General features: G+C 49.9%; 1 protein-coding gene across 2 annotated transcripts in view; it reads right to left on the reverse strand.

The window, feature by feature from the left end:
* SLCO3A1 (solute carrier organic anion transporter family member 3A1) overlaps positions 1-12,586 on the reverse strand; it is a gene marked incomplete at its 5' end in the record, with an annotated part of 193,864 nt that extends 181,278 nt beyond the window's left edge. Inside the window, one exon of one of the 2 annotated variants that reach the window (XM_081114816.1) lies at positions 12,372-12,551. In XM_081114816.1, the coding sequence (XP_080970942.1) occupies positions 12,372-12,551 (180 nt within the window). Of the gene's footprint in view, positions 1-12,371 lie in introns of both variants that reach the window. The other variant, XM_081114815.1, reaches the window with a different exon arrangement.
* Positions 12,587-22,238: the final 9,652 nt, after the last annotated feature.

Below are 22,238 nucleotides of genomic sequence, written 5' to 3' on the forward strand. Positions count from 1 at the left end.
ACATCCGAGGCCGAGCTAAAATGTTTGGGAAAAAAAACCACACACACCAACAGTTAGATATGATAGGGCCTTTCCTAGCATAGATAACTCAAAAGGGAGGGTGAATATAGAGGTGCCATTGTGCATGGATGCCCCAGCCCCCCTCGCCTGCGCTGCCCCATTCTGGGGAGCACAGTGGGTGTTCCAGGACCACCAGCATCCTTCAGCCCCTGGGCTACGTCACACCAGGCAGCCCTTCTTGCTTCCCGCTGAGTCTGGGGATGCCCTGGTGTGGCCTCTCTCACACGCTGACAGACTGGCTTCAGGCATCACTCCAAAGCTGGGGGCGGGGGGTAGACAGAGCTCTGCCAAGAGAGGTGCCGACATCCCCCACACTGCTGGCTAGAGCAGACTCCCCAGTGCCAGCCCCGACAGGCCCCTGTGTGGGGCTGCGGCCCCGTGTTCCCAGCCTGCCCTTCTCCACCCAGGTGCCCACCACTGAGGGCTCTCCCCAGCCAACCTCCTTCCACACTGGCCCTGACCTCTCGTCCCCTTGGACCTACCCTGACCAAGGCTGAGAAAATCACTTGACATAAACGTCCTCCCCGCCCCCCCCCCTCCAGGCCCATCTCCAGCGCCCCTTCCCACCTTGGTGTAACTCTTTGATTTTAGGGTAGGAGACCACACTGTCCTGTGTCATTTCAGCTGGACAGCTGCCTGGCCCAGGACCTGAGACCATCTCATGAATGAGCAAGTAATAAAATTACACACATGCCATCTCCCCCACTAGGACATAGAAACTCCACGAGGACCAGGAACACGCCTTACTCTGTATGGCTCAGGGCGCGTACGAAAGCTGTGGAAGCTAATTAGTTTGGCAGAGACCAAGGTGGATTCCTTTAAAAGGAGTCTGCGCTGAGAAATTCCAAGAATCCTACAGCTCTCGCCTCCACCCAAAAAAACAAGATGATGAATGAGATGAGAATGCAGATCTCTGGTCCTTACGTAACACATACCTGGACCAAATCTGAGACTGGCTGGCATGGCAACAATCCCTTTCAGTCTCAGCAAGCGGAACAGGCCTTCAGGGAGGAGGCAGGGCCAGGGGACAGGAAGGAGTCCCGATGAAAGGGGCGGGGGCATGTACTACACACGCACACTAAATACATACACACAAAATGCTCACCACGTGTAGGGCTAGGCTTTTTTCACATGCATTTCCCTTAGTCAGATGACGTGATCATCCGATCCAATGTCTGCCTTCAGCGATGCCCAAGACAGAGGAAGGAATTGTTCCAAGCGACACATTCATGCAACCAGGCTCACTCCCACAGCGCAACCCCCCCACCCCCACCCTTAAGAGAAACATGGTTATCTTCTTCCAGAAAGGAGGCAAGGCCTATCCCAGGGCAGCAGCTGTCTTCAAGCAGGGCTTCCTATAGGAATGACTCTCCAACCAACATCCCACCATCTTCCTACCCACCCCAAACCCTAACAAGGGCAAAGAGTTTCTCTTTTGCTTCCTTTCATTTTTTTTCTTTGTACCCTGAGACCGTTTTAGGTTCATAGGTCGAGGTTCAACCACTGAGCCACACCAGCCAGCCAACATTGAGAATATTTAAAAGAAAAAAAGGAGGAATGTTTTAAAAGAGAGTAAGAAAAATAGTGATTTTTTTTTTCTAGCATTCACCTGCTGGCTAACGTGAGCTGGCTGGGGAGTGAGGGGAACATGGGCTGCTCATCCGGGTAAGTTACTTACTTCTGTGCCCTGGTTTTGCCTAAGACAAACGCAAGAAAAGTAGAGCATCCTCAAGTGTCGGAAAAGACCTACGACTGGGACACATGGAAAAGCTGCCTATGGGACCATCGCTGGCACCCACGCGTCTTAGACGTTTCACGGGGCTGCGTCCGGACTCGGTCCAAGTGCTGCTGGCTCCTGGGCTGCCCTGAGCCCGGAAGCAACAAGACGAACCTCCCCATCTGCTCCCACCAGCTCCAAGCTGCAAAGCAGCAGAACTGCTTGCTGGCTTTCTGGTCTATTTATATGCCTCTCCAGACTGGCGAAGGTAAAGGGAAGGTAAGGGGAAGGTGCCAAATTACGGGCTTGTGGGGTGTTTTTTTTTTCTTTGTTTCCCAAATATATCCTCCCTTTGGCTGGCAAATAAGCCTGGCCACCCACGTGGCACTCACCAGCACGGGGAGGCAGCACAACACGCCGCCCATAAATTGCAAGGTCTTGCCCTAAATTTTTTGCATCGAGATAGGAGAGGCCTGTCGGAAGCTCTTCTCTATTTCCACTGACTAGTCTCCTTTACATCTTGCTCACCCTGGCCTCTCAGTAAGTCCTTTCCTAGAGTTCCGGAGGCCGGGAATCTCAAGAAGACCATGCAGGTTGCTGTGTGGTGCCCCTCGGGGAAACACATGCAAGTGACACAAAACAAGGCGAAGTGCGTGCCATCACAGCCGCGCTCCAGAAAAATGAAACGGCCAAAAGGTGACGCCCACCCTGACGGACAGCGCTTGTCCTCCCGGGCCTCCCACTGAGTCCCACCAGCAATCTCTCCAGCTGACCTCAGCGGATGCCTGCCCTTGACAGTGGCTGTGACTGCAGGCCCAGGGCAGCCCCTGCGCCCCTGCAGGGAAGAGGGGCTGGTGCCGAGGTCCGAGGGGTAGCTCTAGGCCAGGGGTGGGCAAACTTTTTGACTCGAGGGCCACAATGGGTTCTTAAACTGGACCGGAGGGCCGGAATAAAAGCATGGATGGAGTGTTTGTGTGAACTAATATAAATTCAAAGTAAACATCATTACATAAAAGGGTACGGTCTTTTTTTTTTTTTTAGTTTTATTCATTTCAAACGGGCCAGATCCGGCCCGCGGGCCGTAGTTTGCCCACGGCTGCTCTAGGTGCTCTGAGGGTCTGCTTCAAACAAAGCCCTGACCCACAGAGCCAACGGAGAGAATAACGAATCAGCACCCCTCTTTCCCTCACAGGTTGCATCACAATAATTGAATCTTCCATAATAAAAACATCTGGGTCCATGCTGCCTAGAAATTCTTCCCTTCGTTGCAGGAATTCTTAGCAGGGTCAACAGGATTTCAGGTACGGTATTTTGGAGCTTATGTAATCAGTCAGAGGGCAGCTTTCCAATTTCAACTTTGCTTGTGTTCAAGGTGGTAATTTCTCATTCTAATCAGCTGGAGATCGGCGAGCAGCAGCAGCGTGAGAATAGCTGTCTAACAATGAGACAGCCAGCACGCCCGTTTCCCACAAGCCCTTTCCAAAGCGGGAGGAGGGAAAGACAACAGCCATTCCCAAGAACACATTACAATAGACTTTAATTGAACACCACCATTGGGACACCGTTCTCTCTGGACGCTGCAAATGCAGAAACGAAAGCAAAAGTAATCATTTCTTCCTTCCTCAAGCTGCCGGAGTTGCAGGGGTGATTCTGTGAGTACGTAGTTTGCCCACTGTGCTATGATAGCCCCCGGGACTATTTGTTGGAAACATGCTCAGCTCATCATTTCTGCTGACTCTGCATAACTCGGAGCTCAGGTGACTACGAAGTGAGAGCCACAGCAGGCTCTAGACCAGTGATGGCGAACCTTTTGAGCTCGGCGTGTCAGCATTTTGAAAAACCCTAACTTAACTCTGGTGCCGTGTCACATAGAGAAATTTTTTGATATTTGCAACCATAGTAAAACAAAGATTTATATTTTTGATATTTATTTCATTTATTTAAATGCCATTTAACAAAGAAAAATCAACCCAAAAAATGAGTTCGCGTGTCACCTCTGACACGCGTGTCATAGGTTCGCCATCACTGCTCTAGACCCACCACGGAAAGGTTTCAAGGGTAACCAGACAGCCAGGTTCATTACCATAGGCCCGACCCCTTTAAAGGGCAACTTGTGCCAGGCTGGTATGGCTCAGTGGTTGACCTGTGAACCAGGACGTCACGGTTTGATTCCTCTGGTCAGGGCACATGCCTGGATTGCGGGCTTGATCCCCAGTAGAGGGCGTGCAGGAGGCAGCTGGTCAATGATTCTCTCTCCTTCTCCCTTCCTCTCTGAAATCACTAAAAACACATATTAAAGGCAATTTGCCGGACGAATTTGAATCTGCCACATCATACAGAATCTCACATGTGCATGGACAGTCACACAGATGCACAGACAGACCAGAGAGCACACTCCAGGCTTCTGCGTGGTCCCAGGCTCTGCCATAGCCACCCAGACCTCGCACACACGCTCTCGATGCGGCCGTGGTCCCACTGCCAGCCCAGATGTGTCTGTGGGTATAGCCTGCTTCGGGGTCCTCAGGACGCTCTTTGATTCTGTCACCAGGTGACTGAAAATGCCACCTGGGCCATGACATCCAGAAGGCATTATCGCCAGGGAATTTATGGAGGAAACCATGTGAGCGAAGGGAGAGTGGCAGGGCTTGTAGCAACCTACATTGCCTTTTGCTTTTAAACATTTCAGTGAGTGTGAGGCCATAAATGACACTTTTGTTTCAAGTCCAGGAACATTCTAATGACCAACCGTCATTATCTCTTAGACCAGCGGTCTGCAAACTCATTAGTCAACAGGGCCAAATATCAACAGTACAACGATTGAAATTCCTTTTGAGAGCCAAATTTTTTAAACTTAAACTATATAGGTAGGTATATTGTTATTCACTTAATTAAGGTGCTCCTAAGGTTTAGGAAGAGGCACACCCAAGGGGCCAAAGAGCCGCAGGTGGCTCGCGAGCCGCAGTTTGCCAACCACGGTCTTACACAGTGAAGTGCTGCGCCCTGTTTGGAGAAGAACGCCCAGTCCTTTATAAATCAGCAGCTGGGTGGGCACCATCATTTCTACTAAAGAACTGAGCTGCTCAACCCTCCATCAGAAGGGCCCGGCTCAAAGCCACGAAGAAGAACCGAAATGAAGAAGTTGGGAACAGCCAGCTGTGGGGATTCTGCCCGTGTCCAGGGGAACATCTGTTTTCTCCATGTTGTCACCGGAATGCCCGGCCGGAAGCTGCCCAGGCCACTCGCTGCCCAGCCATGGCTGCTGAAGGGCCAGCGCTCGGGAGAGCCGACAGGCTGCCTTCCTCCGTGAAGTCCAACCTGACTCACAAAGAAGAGCCCAGGTCGCTCACTCTCCTTCCCCGGGACAGGCGTGACCGACTGGGGAGGCAAAGCTGCCTCAAAAGCTACAGATGGGCCCTAGCCAGTTTGGCTCAGCAGACAGCTTCGGCCTAAGGACTGAAGGGTCATGGGTTTGATTCCAGTCAAGGGCACGGCATATTCCTCAGTTGCAGGCTCGGATCCTGGTCTGGGCGCATGTGGGAGGCAACCAATCGATGTGTCTCTCTCATATAAATGTTTCTCTCTGTGTGTCTCTCCCCTTCCCTTGCACTCTTTCTAAAAATCAATGGGAAAAATATCCTCAGGTGAGGATTAACAAAAACAAACAAACACTACAGATGGAGGAGAGTGGTGGTGTGCAGAAGGTAGACTCCGAAACCATCGCCATAACCCAGCGGTTCTCAACCTGTGGGTCGCGACCCGCTTGGCGGTCAAACGACCCTTTCACGGGGGTCGCCTAAATACAGCCTGCATATCAGATATTTACATTACGATTCATAACAGTAGCAGCATTACAGTTATGAAGTAGCCACGAAAATAATTTTATGGTTGGGGGTCACCGCAACATGAGGAACTGTATGAAAGGGTCATGGCGTTAGGAAGGTTGAGAACCACTGCCATAACCCAGAAGCCGAGATGCCGAATCCGCAAGGAGGGAAATCAGACTGTACTCAGAGCTGGTTTGCTCTGCTTTAGAGAAACCAGCAAGGACCAAGTCAGGAAAATGCCCGTATGTGTGCCTGCTGGGCCCTGCCTGATACTGCAACAGGACTCCGGTGAAGGCAGTGGGCGCGGCCAAAGACCTGAGCCCTTCCTGGCAACCAGGGCTGAGCTCCGAGGTCGCACGTCTCAAACAAGGCTGCCTGGCGGGCAGCAGATGTCCACAACACATGGTCCTCGCTTGGTCCCCTCCTCTTACCACCCCAGGCTGCCCTGAAGTGGCCACTTTCCATCCAGAGAAACAGAACAAGCTGCAAGGGCCCAGATCTTTAGTTTAGGAAACACTGCCCCGGCCTCACCCAACACCCAAATCCTCAGGTTCCCAAGGGGGCATCCACTGGGCCGAGATCAATGAGGAGGGTTATGCCATTATTGTTAAGACGCTTATTGAATACTGCACCTATGAGAAGCACTCCATGACGTGTCCATTCATTTAAATCTCTCAACTATCCTTAAGACAGGATCTCATTATGTCCATTTTTCAGATGGGACTACTGAGGCACAGGTAAGTCAGGTCACTGGGAGCTGGTAAGTAGCCGGACCAGGTTCAAACGTAGGTCTTTTGATATCAAGTCCAACACTCTTGTCACTGCTCCTCAGCTGCCCACCAGCCAGAACAGTGTCCCAGTCTTCTCCACCCTGTGGCCGCAGACCAGAGCAGCCGGTACCGAGGGCTTCCCAGCCACCCCTGTGTGTCCCTGCCCTGTCCCTGCTCCACTCACTTCCAAGTACCACGGACTATGAATGATCAAGATAATCATGACGAGGTGGGTTCCCCTCCCACATGGCTAGTAACGTTTATAGCATCTTTAAGATGAAACGGATTACTGTATTCATAATAAAGGAATAAAGGGAATTCGCAATCGGTCCTCATTTCTTACTTTTAAAAGTGTTTTGCTCCCAGACAAAATGTTCATGCAGAGAAAGAAACAACTTGAGCATACGGCTCACTACACCAACATCAAAGCGTGATGGAAACACTTTTATTTTTCACTTGTTGGGACTACAAGCTTAGTGTGTTTGTAGTAAATATGTGTAACCATGTCATTATCAATCATCACAGCGCCCTGGCCAGTGTTCCCAGCATCGGCCCACGCCCCTAAGGGTCGCAAGTCCCATTCCCAGACCAGGGTAGCAGGCCTGCCCCCATCTGGGGCGCCTGCGGGGGGCAACCAGTTGATGTGTCTCCCTCACATTGCTGTTTCTCTCTCTCTCCTCTCTCCACTCCGCTCTCTCTAAATATCAAGGGGGGAAAAAAATAACCTCACTCCTTGGATGAGCATTAACAATTAAATAAATAAATAAATAAAATACAGCAGACAATACTGGGTTTACGTGACCCCGTACATGGGCATGTATGTAAATATGTAATGCAAGCAGTTACGTACAGACCGTATAATAGACTACATGTACAAAATAGAAGTGAGTAGAAGTGAAGATAAACCCTTTTCTCTACTTGGGAGGAGTGTGGTTATTAAATGCAGTTATATCTGTGCATGTTAACTGTGTCCGTGAAGTTGGAAGTGAGGTGCTATAGAAATGTATACAGTTCTGTCTTCTACCACAGCCAGGGTGAGCACCTTCTGCATACCTGCCTGCCGTAGTCACCTGGCAGGGCCCACCTTCCTTGCCTGGCACCTCAGCGAGCACTCTGGAATCCAAGGACAAGGGTCAGCTCAGCATGAATCCCTGCCCCTCCCATCGCCTCTGCGGAAGGCCTGGCACAGACTCGGAGACCAATGCCAACCGCTGCTCTGTCTCTGTAACCAGCCAATAACGTTCACAGATCTCATCTTTATTCAAGGCCTGCGTCTACGTGACATAAGCGGTGCGCTCATCATGGCTTGTTATGTTACACACTGATCCCAGGGCCAATCTACTAAGTGAATCCGGTGCCTGAACGGGCTTGCTTTAAGATGAGCCAGAGAAATTCCCAGAGATCCTCTTGCTCAAGCTGCCTATCACAAGAGGGAACTTATCCGGCTAACGCTGAACAGCGCTGTTCCGGCAGCAGGCATCCCCAGCCATGGTGGGGGCGGGGGCGGGAGGCAACCAATCCATGTGTCTCTCCCACGTCGATGTTTCTCTCTGCCTCTCCCTCTTCCTTCCACTCTCTCTCAAAACCAGTGGAAAAATATCCTCGGGTGAGAATTAAAAAAAAAAAAAAAAAAAAAAAAGATGAGCTTCAATGCTGAGCAACTGATTAGCAAGGCCCTGCCACAGCAAGAGGCCTCTGGGTCACCGTCTTCCAACTCAAAAGGGAGAGGGTTACAGAATTCAGGGAAAAGATCTTGCTCACTTTACAGCTAATTCAGTTTCTTCCATTGTTAAACACATGCGGAAACCCCTGCACAGAAACCAAGGTGTGTACACAAAGCTGGTTGAAAAGAACTTTCAGAAATAATATTCTCCCCTAAATAATTATTAGGTAAACATTTACAACCAAGCTGTGAGAAAAAACAACAGGGTAATCTTATTTCTTACGACCTGGGGCTATATAGTTATTATGCAAATGGCAGGGAATTTGTCACTGTGAGTAAACCTTAAGAGTGTAAAATAATTTGATTAAGTAAAATGCAGTCGCCTTAGTCATTATCCCAATTTGACAAGGGCTTCAAAAATGTCTCTCAGCTGTCAGCTGATGGGCTAGATATGCAAAACCCACCTTTTAAATGATTCTTTAGGAAAAATAATAAAAAAAAATTCCAGCAGGTTCTCCTCACCCATTAATTGCCAGGCCAATGGATGCTCTCGGGCCTAGAAAAAACAAGGGACTCTCAAGTGAGCCGGCACCTGGTGAGACATGGTCATTCATCTCTGCCTGGTCACACAACCTCAGACCTAGTTTTTGCATAACTGTGCACAGGAAAATGCCCAGCCCTTGGTCACGGGGACCACCTGTGTGCCGGAGCAGAGACGAAAGTGGCATTTTTTTTTTCCCTAAGGTTTTATCCTGAGGAAATTCAAATGCATTTGAATGTGGGTGTTGATCACGGCTGCCCAGAGGTGGCGAAGCTTTAATTTCCTGTCCACATCCTTATCTGCCCCAGGCCTCAGCAACTTGATAACACAGGCGAACCTCTCTGTGCACCACTGCGCTCAGCGAATGGCTTGCAACATCTCAGTGGATCTCCACCAAACACCATAAAGTGCACGTGACATAACTCTCTGCATGCCGTTCCCATAGGCCTGCGCCTTCTCCAAACGGCCCCAGACTTGGGCAGATGTTACAACCTGGCAAGTAGGTCAGTTCAGACTGGCGAGAAGAGAAGACCCAAGGAAAGGAAAATTAAATTGCATTCTCTACTCCGCATTCAGTGACAATCAAACTGAACGGGTAGGTCTCTCTTCTTACACTTAAATTGTTTTTGCAGTTTCAGTGACTGAGAGAAAACATCCATCCCTGGGACTGTTGGCTGATCTAAATAAAGCATGATTTCCAATGAAAAGATATGAAATAGTAACCGATCTCAGAATCCACAGCTGGCCCAGGCTGCACCTGGAGTACCTTATCCACATTATCACTGAGTCTGGGCTTCAGGGTCAAAGCCAGTGTTCTGCACTCCCCCAGGAGACCCCCAACACCAGGCAAAAGTTGCTGGTCCCCTGGCTAGCTTAGTAATTGGTGGCTTTCTCATATCCAGGAGTAATCTGGGCAGGCTCCTTAAAGGAACACACACACACACACACACACACACACACACATACACACACTGAGAGTCCTGCTTTTCACAGTTGCTTCTTGAATCGAAGGCTACTTCCTGTTTCAGGTCTGCAGATGGGGAGACCGCACCTGTGTCACTCAAGACACTGCACAATCGGTCTTTTCAGAGAGGAAAGGGAAAACCCGAAATGAAGCCTCCAGGTATAAAACATCGCACTTGGCAGGACTGAGTAAAAGGTACTGCGTGGACTTCTGGAATCTAGTCGGAAATCATGTCACTGGCGCAGAACTGGCGCAGAACTGGCGATCCGAGAGGACACGCATCTTGCACAGGGACCCTGCGTGCGTGATCACCTACAATCAGCGGCTCTCAGGGTCTCCTAAACAAGCCTGCGATGGACTAAACGGGAGAAATTTGCCTTCCTGCAAACATCCTGATATGTAAATTGCCAAATTATCCGTAACAAAGTCTCGAAGTCTCGCATAGCTGAAGGAGTAACAAACTTTTCATTCCACCTGCCAAGTAACAGATGGACACTCCCACGTGACCCAGAAGAGCAAAACCCCGTAGCAAGCTGACTCAGTCAGCCCTGGCGGACACACTATTTATTTTCATGAGGTTCCAACGGATGACGGCGGAGAGTCCAGGGCAGCCAGGCAAGGCAGAGCCCCGAGCACCTGATGGTAGTAAGCGCTCCTAGCCATCAGAATGAAGTCCGTTTCCTGGGCCTGTCCTCTCACGGGCCCCATCTGCTTTCTGCCAGTCACCTGTTGGTTCCTGTCACCCGACCCCTGAACCAGGCTTTCCACCGGCCGAGGCTGGAAGGGCCAGGAGGCCCCACCAGATGGACTGAATACCTCTGGCTGCCACTTGCCTGTTACAGGATTAAAGGCAACTTCCCTATCCCCTGGTGCCAGCCCTGCCTCTACACAGCCACCACCCACCAGCCCTCTGCTGCTTCACTTTCTAACGGGCCTGGGCCCGCTCATCTGATGGGAGACCAGCCTCATGTCTTTCTAAAAGCCAGAGATCATCGTGAGCTAAACCTAAGCCATGCCTTGCTCATTTGTGGTGTGAAAAGTTCTGGTGGTGTCTGCCACACGTGAATGCTGCACCCGATTGAACAAAACTGGTTAGAGGCAAACAAACTGTTCCACTGGAGGCAGCTGTGAATACGCTAATTATCCTCTTTTAAACACAGACCCGCCTGGGTCGGAATTACAGACTTTGCATATGGCACCACAAAGACCAACATATAGTTATGAACGTGTGTTTGCGTCTTAGTAATACGGGCACCTATGTTAATATTTTAACAAATACCCTCTAATAAACTGACCCCCAAGCCATGGTCTGCCCCTACCCCCCCCCAAAAAAAATCCAAAGGCCACAGGTGCTGTGTGCAATTGTGTAGAGTAACTGTAAAAAAAGTGCATCTTATAAAACAAAACTCTAAGCAGAACAAAATGTGCCTTTAGCTACAGGGTTGACCTGTAGCCGACAAGTCCTGGTGCTGAGAGACAGGGTTTCACACACCTTTCATCTCACCAGGAGCAAAGGAAGCGCACTTGATTTTCAGAAGCCTTGCAACTCGGTCACCCCACAAACAGAGCCGAGTTTGAACAGTCTTCTCTCAGAACCACATACCTGCCTACCCCACACCACAGACCAAGCCTGCGCCTACTTCCCTCTGACGGCAAGCCTAGAGTCCTGAGAGCTGGTTTATGAATGACACAGGGGACTCAGCGTCTGGCCCTCAGGAACTGTAACCCATGGCCAGGAATGAGGCATGAGGGGTACCATGGGGAAAAACTCTCTGTCTGGATGTGGTTATCCAATAGCCAGTATCTTGTCCAATTCTACTTCCACAAACTTGCTCACTAACGCTGGAAGTCTGTGACATTCCATGCCAGTTTCAGGTCAATAGTCAAGTCCTGATTTAACGCTAAACGCTCGGAAAAATTGTCTCATGTTTAGGCAGGACTGTACCTGGGTGGGGACAGGCCGCTCTGGCACTCAAGTTGGGACCACCTGCTGGGGCAGGAGAAAGCGGCAAAGTGGGTATCTGACAGTGCTGAGTCATTACGAGCTGTCTCCTCCGCTCTGCTAGGCACCCCTGGGCCCTTTGAGTATCAATATCCCCTTTTAGAAGGCAAATCAAATAGACATGTAGTGCGAAAAATGATGCGACTCTCTTGTGGGCCAGAGACAACAGTGGGGAATTTAGGTCTAAGCGTGGGTAGCAGGAACTACACAAACTCACAGCGGCTTCCCAGGTATGGTAACTTTATTCCAGCCGCCGAGATGGCTATTGGGATACGGAGCGGGGATGGTCCCCCACCTAGCCCTGTTGGGATCAGGCCACACTCGGGCGCATTTACTCTAAGCTAACTACCCCCCCCCCGCCCCCCTCCATAATTGGCGGATGGAGAAAATGATGCATAATGGATTTGTTCTCCAGGCGGATGCAATGGAGAGTCGAGGACGCCGGGTGCTAACTGGCTTTTCTTCCCATGTGCAGGGTCCCCCGAAATCCGCGATGCCTTCCTCTCCAAGGGGGGCCTCTCAACTCTCCCTCTGGCTGCACTTTCCAGAGGGACAGGCAAGGCTTCCCGCCCACCTGCCCGCAGCCTCTCCTCCTCGGGTCCCCAGCCCCCGCCGGCCGGCGCAGGAGCAGCTGCCGGCATCCGCGGTCCCGCCCGCTCCTGGCTCGCTCGGCAGCCCCAGCCGGCAGCTCCGCCGGCAGCCGCCTCTGCACCACTCGCCAACCTCCACGCCGGGAGGAGGTCACGCCCGCCGTCCCCTCCTCGTGCCCGCCGGCCGCCCAGGCGCGGCTGGGGCAGGGGCCCCGCGGCGGAGTGGGCACGGGTACTCACCAGGTAGGCGCCCACCGTGCCCTGCGCCAGCATCAGGGCGCACTCGGACACCAGGAAGATTTTGATGTTGGAGAAGCAGGACACCTTCTTTTTCTTCTTCTTGTTCCTCTGAGCCTCGTCCCCCTGCAGCTCGCCGCTCCGGCCGCCGCCCGCCGAGCCGCCCGGCTTCTTCCCCTGCATCCTGCTCCCGCCGCCGCCGCCGCCGCTTGCCCGCTCGCCCCGGGGGTCAGGACCGCGGCCCGGCGGGGGTGCGCGCGGCGACGCTCAGCGCTGTCCCCACCCCTGGCCCGCGGCGGCCGCCCCAGTCCTGCCGGGGTTGGAGAGGTGGAAACACAGCTCCTCACTGCCGCCTCCGCTGCGCTCGCCCCCTTCCTCCTCCTCCTCCTCCTCCTCCTCCTCCTGCGCCCTCCCCGCGCCTCCTCCTCCGGCTCGGGCTGTGCCAATCACAGGGGCTCCTCGCGCCGCCCGCCGCCGTCACCGCCTCGCCGCCCGCGGACACCGGCCGCTGCTCTCGCCGGCTTCCCCTGCTCCGCCGGCGGCGCCTGCCCGCGCCTCCTCTGCCTCTGCCCGGGGCCGAGCCGGATCGCCTGTGCCCGCCCCTGCCGCGCCTGCCTGCTCACGCGTCCCCCGGGGAGGCGGGAGGGGAACCGGCTTGGGCGCCCAAGCGGCCCCTTGGCCACGGCGGGGAAGTCCCGCTGCCCGAATGACCCGGGAGAGGGGGAGTCCTTGCGGAGTAAGCGGGGCGCCGGGGCGGGGGGTGCCCCGAGGAGGGAGGGAGGGAGGAGGAAGTGCCCGGCCCCTAGGTGGCGCTGCGGGGCACGGGGCGCCCCCGCGGACACTGGGTGGTACTGCAGGAGGAACTGGCGGCGCAGAGATGGGGTGCGTGGGCGCCCCCGCGGGGTGGGGACCTAGAGCTCCGGCCTGGGGCGCTCGGCCGGGGGGGAGGGGCTAGGCCGGAGGGGAGCGGCTGTTTCTAGGAAGAGAGAACAAACCGAGTACCCAGAAAGGGGAGTTGCGGTCTCTCTCTGCCTCCGCCCGGGTGTTTCTGGGGACAGATGCGCTCTGGGGCTTGGGGAGGTGCCAGAGGTCAGCGCTGTGGAGGCTTCTGCAGCCTCCAGGCCTCTGCTCTCCCCCTAGGGTCCCAGGCCACAAGGAGAGAAAGGAACGGAAGCCCTGCGAGAGGGAAGTTCCGTTCATCCACGGGAGCCCCACGACTGTCAGTCGCCCCCCAGCCGGTGTCGAGGCTGCTGCAGGGTAGCAGCGACCCCAGCAGAGGGCCCTGTCCGGCCCTCCGTCTGCCTGGAGCGCTTCCTCGGGAAGAGGCAGCCTTGGCTGCAACTCTCAGGAAGCGATTAGACACCGGCCCGCCTGGGTCCCACCCCTCCCGTGGATTTGTGGCTGGGGCCATTCTCCCTGGCCTTGGCCTGAATGTCCCCGCCCCTGGCAGCTGCTCTTTATCAATCCTTGCCCGGAGTTTGGGCCGCAAGGCACTGCCATTGGAATCTGAAGCTCAGAGGAAACTGGGAAAGACGGGGCCACTTCCACCTGGGCTGTTGTCCCGGGTGGGGGGTGGGGGGGGTGATGATCCACTCTCTTAGGCTCCTGTGTCCCCATGCACGCTTCAATTTGGAAACTGAATAGCAATTAACACTCATCATTTTCACTTACTCCCAAAGAACTGGAAGGAGAATGGGTGGAGTCATGCTGGGCGTGTTGCCTTGCGGGACCATTTGAACATAAATGCTTCATGCTCGTGTGGTTCTAGACATTCTCTCACCGAGGCCCGCCGTCCCTTTCGGATGCTCCCCTCCTGGTATCTGGGCGGTTTCCTAGCTGCACTGGGTCCCACTAGAGGTCTTTTTCCATCCTCCCCAATTCCTGTCACCATGGCTACACTAGTCCCCAGCAGTCTGTCACCTCACTACAGCCCTCCCTTGCTCCCCCTACCTGTCCCTCAGTCATGGCCAACTTTTCTACAGAATCCCTTCCTTCACCCTTGGCCTCCCTCCCTCTGGCATCTGGGGAGTGCTTCCTCCCGTGTCCTGAGAAGACCCTTTGGTGAGCTAGCCTCTTCCTGTCCCCACACTGAGCCTCGCGCTGAGCTGAGCCCGTTTCCTTGTCTCTGAACAGCGATCCTGCAGCTATTGAAATGGCACTCAGACCACGCTGTCGTCTTCCAGTCTTATTTACATTCGTCCTTTGCAATAACAAGAGCTAATGTTTATCGTCGGCTTACTCTGGCCTGGCCCCATCTGTTCCCAGCGCTTCACTGCACTTACCATTTAGTCCTCACGGCCGTCTTCTAAACCGGTTACTATTGTTAGCCCCGTTTTACAGATAAGAGCACACAGGCCCAGCAAGGTTAACTCGCCTTACCAATGCCACACACCCAGGGCACGGCGGAGCCAGCCTTTGAAACCAAGGTGTTTGATATCACAGCCATGGTTTTCAGGGACTCCCTACATAGTACCTCATTTACTACCCAGTGGTCTGTCTTTGGGGGAGGGCAGGATTCATACTGTCCCTATATTGTTAATACAGACTCAGAGTCCGGCTGGTGTGGCTCCGTGGTTGAGTATTGACCTATGAACCTGGAGGTCACGGTTCAATTCCCAGTCAGGGCACATGGCTGGGATCTGGGCTTAATCTGGTGCAGGAAGCAGTCGATCAATGATTCTCTCTCACCACTGATGTTTCTCTCTCACTCTCCCTTCCTCTCTGAAATCAATAAAAATATATATATTTAAAAAAAATACAGACTCAGAGATGTTCAGTGACTAGCCCAGGGTCACACAGCTCAAAAGGGACAGGACTTGAATCTCGGTCCCGCCCTCTGCTCTATACCTCATTGCCTCAAAGGGGGCACAGGCATTTTTCCGTTTTGACCTTTTATTTTAGGTAAAACATTTAACTTTCTTTAGAGAAATCAGACACTTTAGCCGCCAGGGAGCGGATTCCATATTAGGGTTGTAGATTCCTCCTATAATTAACAGTAAGCAGCCATGAAAATAATCCTGTGCTTCAAGCCCTAAGAATAATCACAGTTGGCCAGAAGGAAATTAGCTGTCAGCCTCATGACAGAAGGAATTTAACGTGTTCAGTTCCTTCCCTCTTGCTCCTCCTTTATTTACCTCTAGATCGGGGTTCCCGGATGTGAGGTGGGTTACGGCCAGCGGGCTTCGGCTGGCTTCTCTCCCACACAGACAGAGGGAGCAGCTGGGAGATGGTAACTGTCATCCTACCTGTACAGCACGTGATTGCCGCTAGTGCTTCGAGGTCCTGTGTCTCATTCAAATCCCCCACCAGGGAGGGCTGATCGTATTGGCCCCATTTTACTCCTAAGAAAGAGCGACTGGCTTTTTGGGGCTCGCAGCCAGCTAGTGGCAGGAACTGAAACCTGCTTTTTCTACCCCAAAGTGGTGGGATCTCCAAGGAGGAGGAGGAGGGGGATCAAGAAGGAGTTTAGGCCTCCCATGATCTGTGGTGCCGCCTCCAACCGGCCTCCGAAATGGACAACTGACCATGATGTCTAACAGCTTAAACCCCACCCAGCACCTCAACTAGGCGACCTTACATGTTCGCCTTTGGAGAAACAATGAAGCCAGCGCTCTGGGCTGGAGTTTTTGTCATCCATCTATCCCCCTAGTGGTCGATGGTGAATTTAGGAATGGTTGGTGTGATGTATGACGTAATTATTTTGGCCTCTGGACCACTTTACTGGGCCAGGAGACTTTTCTACGTTCGATGTTACTTTTGCTAGCTAAGGCCATGGTTCCACGATTCCTTACTTTGTTGGCTATGAGAGCTATTCCAAACATTAAGAAGCCAAGTACATAATCTAGGAATCTGATCTAGGGACGCACAAAGAAGACTGGGTGATGTGGGAAGATAAACTGCCTTTTTATTCCTAAAACATTAATAAACTGTGATTAGGATTTGGAGAGCTTTTCTCCACCATGTTGGAAAGGACCATCAATTCATTTATGTGGGAGAGAAGTAGGTTAACTTGATGGGCATGGGGGGGAAATGACAATATCACCCACTGTTCCTGGGCCGAGGCAAGATTTCACAGCGAGCAGCCTCAATGTAATTCGACACAATGAGAAACTGTTGTCCAAGTAATTCACATGGACCATCTTTTTGCCAGCTTCAATTTTGTTCACAGGCAAATGCGAAGTTGAATAAATGCGAAGAATGACTTCTGATTGTCGCTGGGATGGAAAATAGATGCTTAGATTCCTACTCCATGGGTGGATTTTTTTCTCTTTCTGAAAATATATTAATCATATATTGTGTCCAACAAAGGGCAGAATTGGGGCTAAGCCAACCTCTTTGGCTTGAAACTAATATTTGGGCTGAGTGGAAGCTTATTTCCTCTTCCTCAGAATTTTCTTTTTACCCCCTCCACTTTCCAATTAGCCTGGTCCATATGCTTTTGTACCATACAGCCTGTGTTTGCTACTTACAATATTCATAGTTCTATATTTTAAACTATATATCTCTTAATTTGAATATATCCTAAAGCTCAGCAAAGAAGTGAAAATGATAAACATCAGTGTAGATGCAATTTTTTTAAATGGTGAATGCAAAACCCACGTGAAGAAACAGAAGAAAAAAGAAAGAACATTCATGGAAATTAGAAGTAGAAAAGAAATATGAAATAAAAACAGGAGAATTTTAACAAGTAAGAAAATATTTTTTGAAAGTATCAATAAATTGAAAAAAGTTAATTAAGTGGATATTTTCATGGCAAATTTTACCTAACCCTAAGACAATTACCTCTAAAGATGTTCCATTATCTGAAAATTTTACCAGTGACATCTTTCAGACTTTAACAAAGACAGCTAATTCCATATTCTATTTTTCCAGATATAAAAACAAAAGCTGGCCAGTGTAGCTAAATGGTTAGACCATCAGCCCACACAGCAAAGGGTCACAGGTTCAATTCCTGGTCAAGGGCACGTACCTGGGGTGCAGGTTCGATCCCAGTCCCAGTTGGGGCATGTGCAGAGGCAACCAATAGATGTTTCTCACATCAATGTTTCTCTCCTTCTCGCTCCCTTCAACTCTCTCTAAAAATCAATGGAACAAATTGCAAGCAACACTGAACCAGCTCAACTGGCAGAAAGAGCTGGCAGACATATTGACAGACGAGAGCAATCAGCTCTGAAATAGACCCCAGTACATATCCCAACTTAAAGTAAGCACAACAAAAAACGGAGAGGTTCATCAGATGGCTGAGAAAATTGATGGACTCAAATCATAGCCTCACCATGCAGCAGCCCCAAAGAGGAACCATAAAAACAGCTGGATTAAAGAACAACACACAGGCAAAAATATAAGTGAATATTCCTCAGATCTCTGGAGAGGGTGAGGCATTCTCAGCAGAGAAGCAGTGAAAGTAATGACAAAGGAAAACTAGATAGATTTGAGTATTCCACAATGAGCACTCCTCCACATCAAGAAACAGTCACAACCCGCCAGTGTGGCTCAGTGGTTGAGCGTCTACCTATGAACTAGGACAGTGATGGCGAACCTATGACACGCGTGTCAGAGGTGACACGTGAACTCATTTTTTTGGTTGATTTTTCTTTGTTAAATGTCATTTAAATATATAAAATAAATATCAAAATATGTCTTTGTTTTACTATGGTTGCAAATATCAAAAAATTTCTCTATGTGACACGGCACCAGAGTTAAGTTAGGGTTTTTCAAAATGCTGACACGCCGAGCTCAAAAGGTTCGCCATCACTGAACTAGGAGCTCACGGTTTAATTCACTGTCAGGACACATGTCCAGGTAGCTGGCTCAATCCCCAGTGTGGGGCGTGCAGGAGGCAGGCAATCAATGATTCCCATCATTGATGTTTCTATCTCTCTCTTCCTCTCCCTTCCTCTCTGAAATCAATAAATACATATTTCAATTAAAAAAAACTCAACATGCCATCATCCAGAACAATTGCTCCTCAGGGGCCAGAAGCACTTGGGAACATTTCCCAGGGGCCAAGAGGTCCCCTGGGCTGACATCAGAAATCAGTGCAATAAGGGTCACGAGGAAATGGAAGAACAAAGACCAAGTGCTCAAAGCCCTTGAACGTCAGCGTGACCTGAAGACCAGCACAAAGTCAATATCAAGGCTAGAGTGATGAAAGGCACAACAGGTTCACGCTGAGGTGATCTGTTAGAGCGATGTACTAGGACGTCTTAGAGGTCAGTGAGACCTCATGCTATCAGAAGCGTCAAGTACAGCCATTTAATTATGTTAATAATATTAGAAAAAAATCAATGTGAACTCATGATGTTAAAAAGCAATATTTTCCAGTTAGAAGTGTTTCAGCAGTAGCATTTTATTCACTGCCTGTTCCCACATGAATTCCTAAATGCCCGGATTTGGATGTCCAATACTTCCTGGAAGGAAACTGGCACTCTCTGATATGTACATGCCCATGCTTGTGTGTGCGTGTGCACACACACACACACATACACACAGACACACACACAGACACAGACACACACAGACACACACACAGACACACAGAGAGACACACACAGACACACACACACACACACACACGAAGAATGAGCCTGGAATACCCTACTGTTGCCAGAAACAGAGATACTTTCAAAGATGCCAGGGACAGGGCTGAAAGAATATAAGATCTAGCTTAGAGTTCTCCCACTGGCCAAATTACAATTTGAGCATCCAAAAGGGCATAATAATAGTGGTTAATTGAAATATGATGAGTTTGTGAAAGGCCATAACTTCATAATGATATTAAGAAATAAGTTAATAGAAAGTACACTAAAGGTAATGAGGATGAGCAAAGAAGTTTGGCTATTATGGGACCTATTTAATTTTTTATTAATTTCAATGAGAGGAGGTTAGCATACATTGATGTTTTTATCTTCTATTAACTGTTTCTTATTTTATTTTATTGTTGTTAATCCTCTCCTAAGAATATTTTTCCATTGATTTTTAGAGAGAGTGAAAGGAAGGGGGAGAGACAGGGAGACAGAAACATCGATGTGAGAGAGACACATTGATTAGATGCCTCCTGCATGCGCCCCGACCAGGACTGGGGACAAGGTACACGCCCTTGACCAGAATTGAACCCGGGACAGTTGCAGGCCGACACTCTATCCACTGAGCCATACTTTTCACACACCTACCATATGTTAGACACAATATTTATCATTTGGGATCATTATAATAACCCTGTATTATACTCAGTTTACAGATAAGGAAGTTAAAGGTCATAGATATGAAATGGCTTTCTCAAGGACACACAATTTATACGGGAGTTAAAATTTGTCCCCAGGATTTTATGACAACAATCTTTGCCTTTCATACCGCATTACTTTGTTTCTCTAGGGGCTTTATTTTAGGCACATCCTGTCTTTTCCACTCTTGGTTTCCTGGAGAGCACATTTCCCTTCAACTCCTGCTCTCAGAAGCCAAGCCCTGGATGTTGCCCTCGTTGGGACCATCCTAGTCCCTATTCAACAGGATTAAGTTTCTCCAATCTGCCAGGCACAGGTAACATGGCCTCACTCTTGACTCTAAGGTCTTCCACGCCTGCCGATTATGGGCAAGTTGGAGAGGGAGGTGGGATGCAGGAAGGAGGAGGTAGTCTGGAGAGTGATGTAGCAGGGCTGTGGGCATGGGGAGGACAGAAAGACAGGGGATGACAGAAGAAACCTGTGCAGAATCCAAGGTTCTTTTATGTAACAATGACCCATTAAACTGCAAGACCCATTTTTAGTGGGACCTCATCCAAGGTGCGCCTCTTTCATCATCACCCTTCCCCTCCTCCACCCTCGCAGGGCCCTTGGGTATTCTTAGCGCTGAGAGCTCAAGGTCTTATTTCATAATTGACTTGTCCCAGAGGGCCCGAGTGCTAGCAAGAAAGGCCAGCTCACTTGAAGAGGAACAAAGACTAAAAAGCTTGTGGTTATTTTAATGCCTCTATTGAATGGACTGACCAAGGCACTGGGGACCATCCATGATGGCACTTAAAGCAATAAGCCACAGGTAAATTTCAGGGCCATTTTCACTAAGCACAGTCCAACCATGGTTTCAAAATATCTGCTGTCCTTTAATGCCTCCAGGTGGACAAGAGACACATCGTTTCTGACCCATGAGCTACTCCCAAGCCCCAGAAAATTATGAGCTGCCTCCTTTGACCATGCCACCTTTGGACACAGAGATGAGACCAAGATGACCTCTGTCTCGGCCTGGTTACTTCAGCAGACCTGCAGCAAGGGCCCTTGAACTTGACCTGCTGCACCTAGGAGCATCCTGACAAGCCACACAGACGGGACTTCTCAATCCAGCCAGCATTGCTCCTACTCCGATTACCTGCTATCTAAAAGCCCTGGACTTAACCACTCACTCACTCACTTTACACCTCTCAGTACATTTACAGTAAATGTGTTAGAAAATGGACATCTCTCTTGACTTGGACAAGGCCCAAGATACTGTAAATTCCTCCCTGGACATGCAAAAACCCATGTGGTGTCTGTTCTGAGTTAGTACTGCCATGGCGAGGAAGGGATGAGGATGATGATGATGGCGATAGGATGCTGGGTTTGCAGCATAATTGCTGCTTTCCAATAGGCTTTTAATGACATGAGGCTCATCCCATTAGCAAAAGCCAGAGAATTGCTCGGATGTGGTCTTTCCACTGCTTGTTAATTTCCTTTTCATAAGAATAAAATAGTGCAAGGAGTACAAGTTTTGGTGGACCTTATCTATGCCCTTAACTTCTTTAAAAAAAATAATATATATATATGTATATATATATATATATATATATATATATATATATATATATATTTATATATTTTTATTGATTTCAGAGAGGAAGGGAGGGGGAGAGATAGAAACATCAATGATGAGAAATAATCATTGCTTGGCTGCCTCCTGCACGCCCCTCACTGGGGATTGAGCGCACAACCCAGGCATGTGCCCTGACCACCTGGTCCATAGGTTGATGCTCAATCACTGAGCCACACCGGCTGGCCAGCCTTGTACAGATTTAAGTTGTACAGCATGTTGACTTGATACACTGATATGCTGAATATAATTGCCATTATATCTTTGGTTAGCACCCTTATGACAGCACATAATTATAATTCTTTTGTGGCGGGAATAATTAAGATATATTCTCGCAGCAAATTGGATGATTATAATACCACATTGCTGTCTGCGCATCAGATCTCCGGGATGTATTTATCTGCTAGCAGCCAGTTTGCACCCTTAAACAGCACCTTAGGTCTGTTCACTCATTCACTGCAGAGTCCTCGCCCTCTAGAAGGCCACAGCCTGGTGTGGGACAAGGGCAAGGTCAGGCAGCTGAGATTGCAGAGGGCTCTGGGGTGCTGTCTGCTGGCCCTACTCAAAGCATTTGCCCACGGAGGTAGCACAGTTCCCAGGTGTAAGGGAGAGACCTGGGAAGGGCCAAGGATGCCTTCATCCCAAGACCTCAGGAGAAATCCCTTCTCTTGCAAGGAGAGAATCTCAACTCACATGAATGAAGATGGCAAAGAGGTTCTGATCATGAAGCCACACTGGGCTCGCAGCATGCAGATGAATGCAGAACCCTTCTCTCACCTTCCCAAGTCCTCAGCTGAGGTATCCACAGGCCGGTCCCTCAGCAGGAATCCGTGCCCGCCAGCAAAAATACAGGGAGGTAAGGCTTCATTACAATTATGTTTTGCTTTATAAAAACTCAACTTTTAAATATATGTGTGTGTGTGTGTATATATATATATATACATATATATATTTAATTTATATATATTAATTTATATATATTAATTTATATATATACATATATATATTTAATTTATCTCAGAGAGGAAAGGA

Source organism: Myotis nattereri (assembly GCF_964212035.1).
Source record: "Myotis nattereri genome assembly, chromosome: 21".
Taxonomy (NCBI): domain Eukaryota; kingdom Metazoa; phylum Chordata; class Mammalia; order Chiroptera; family Vespertilionidae; genus Myotis; species Myotis nattereri.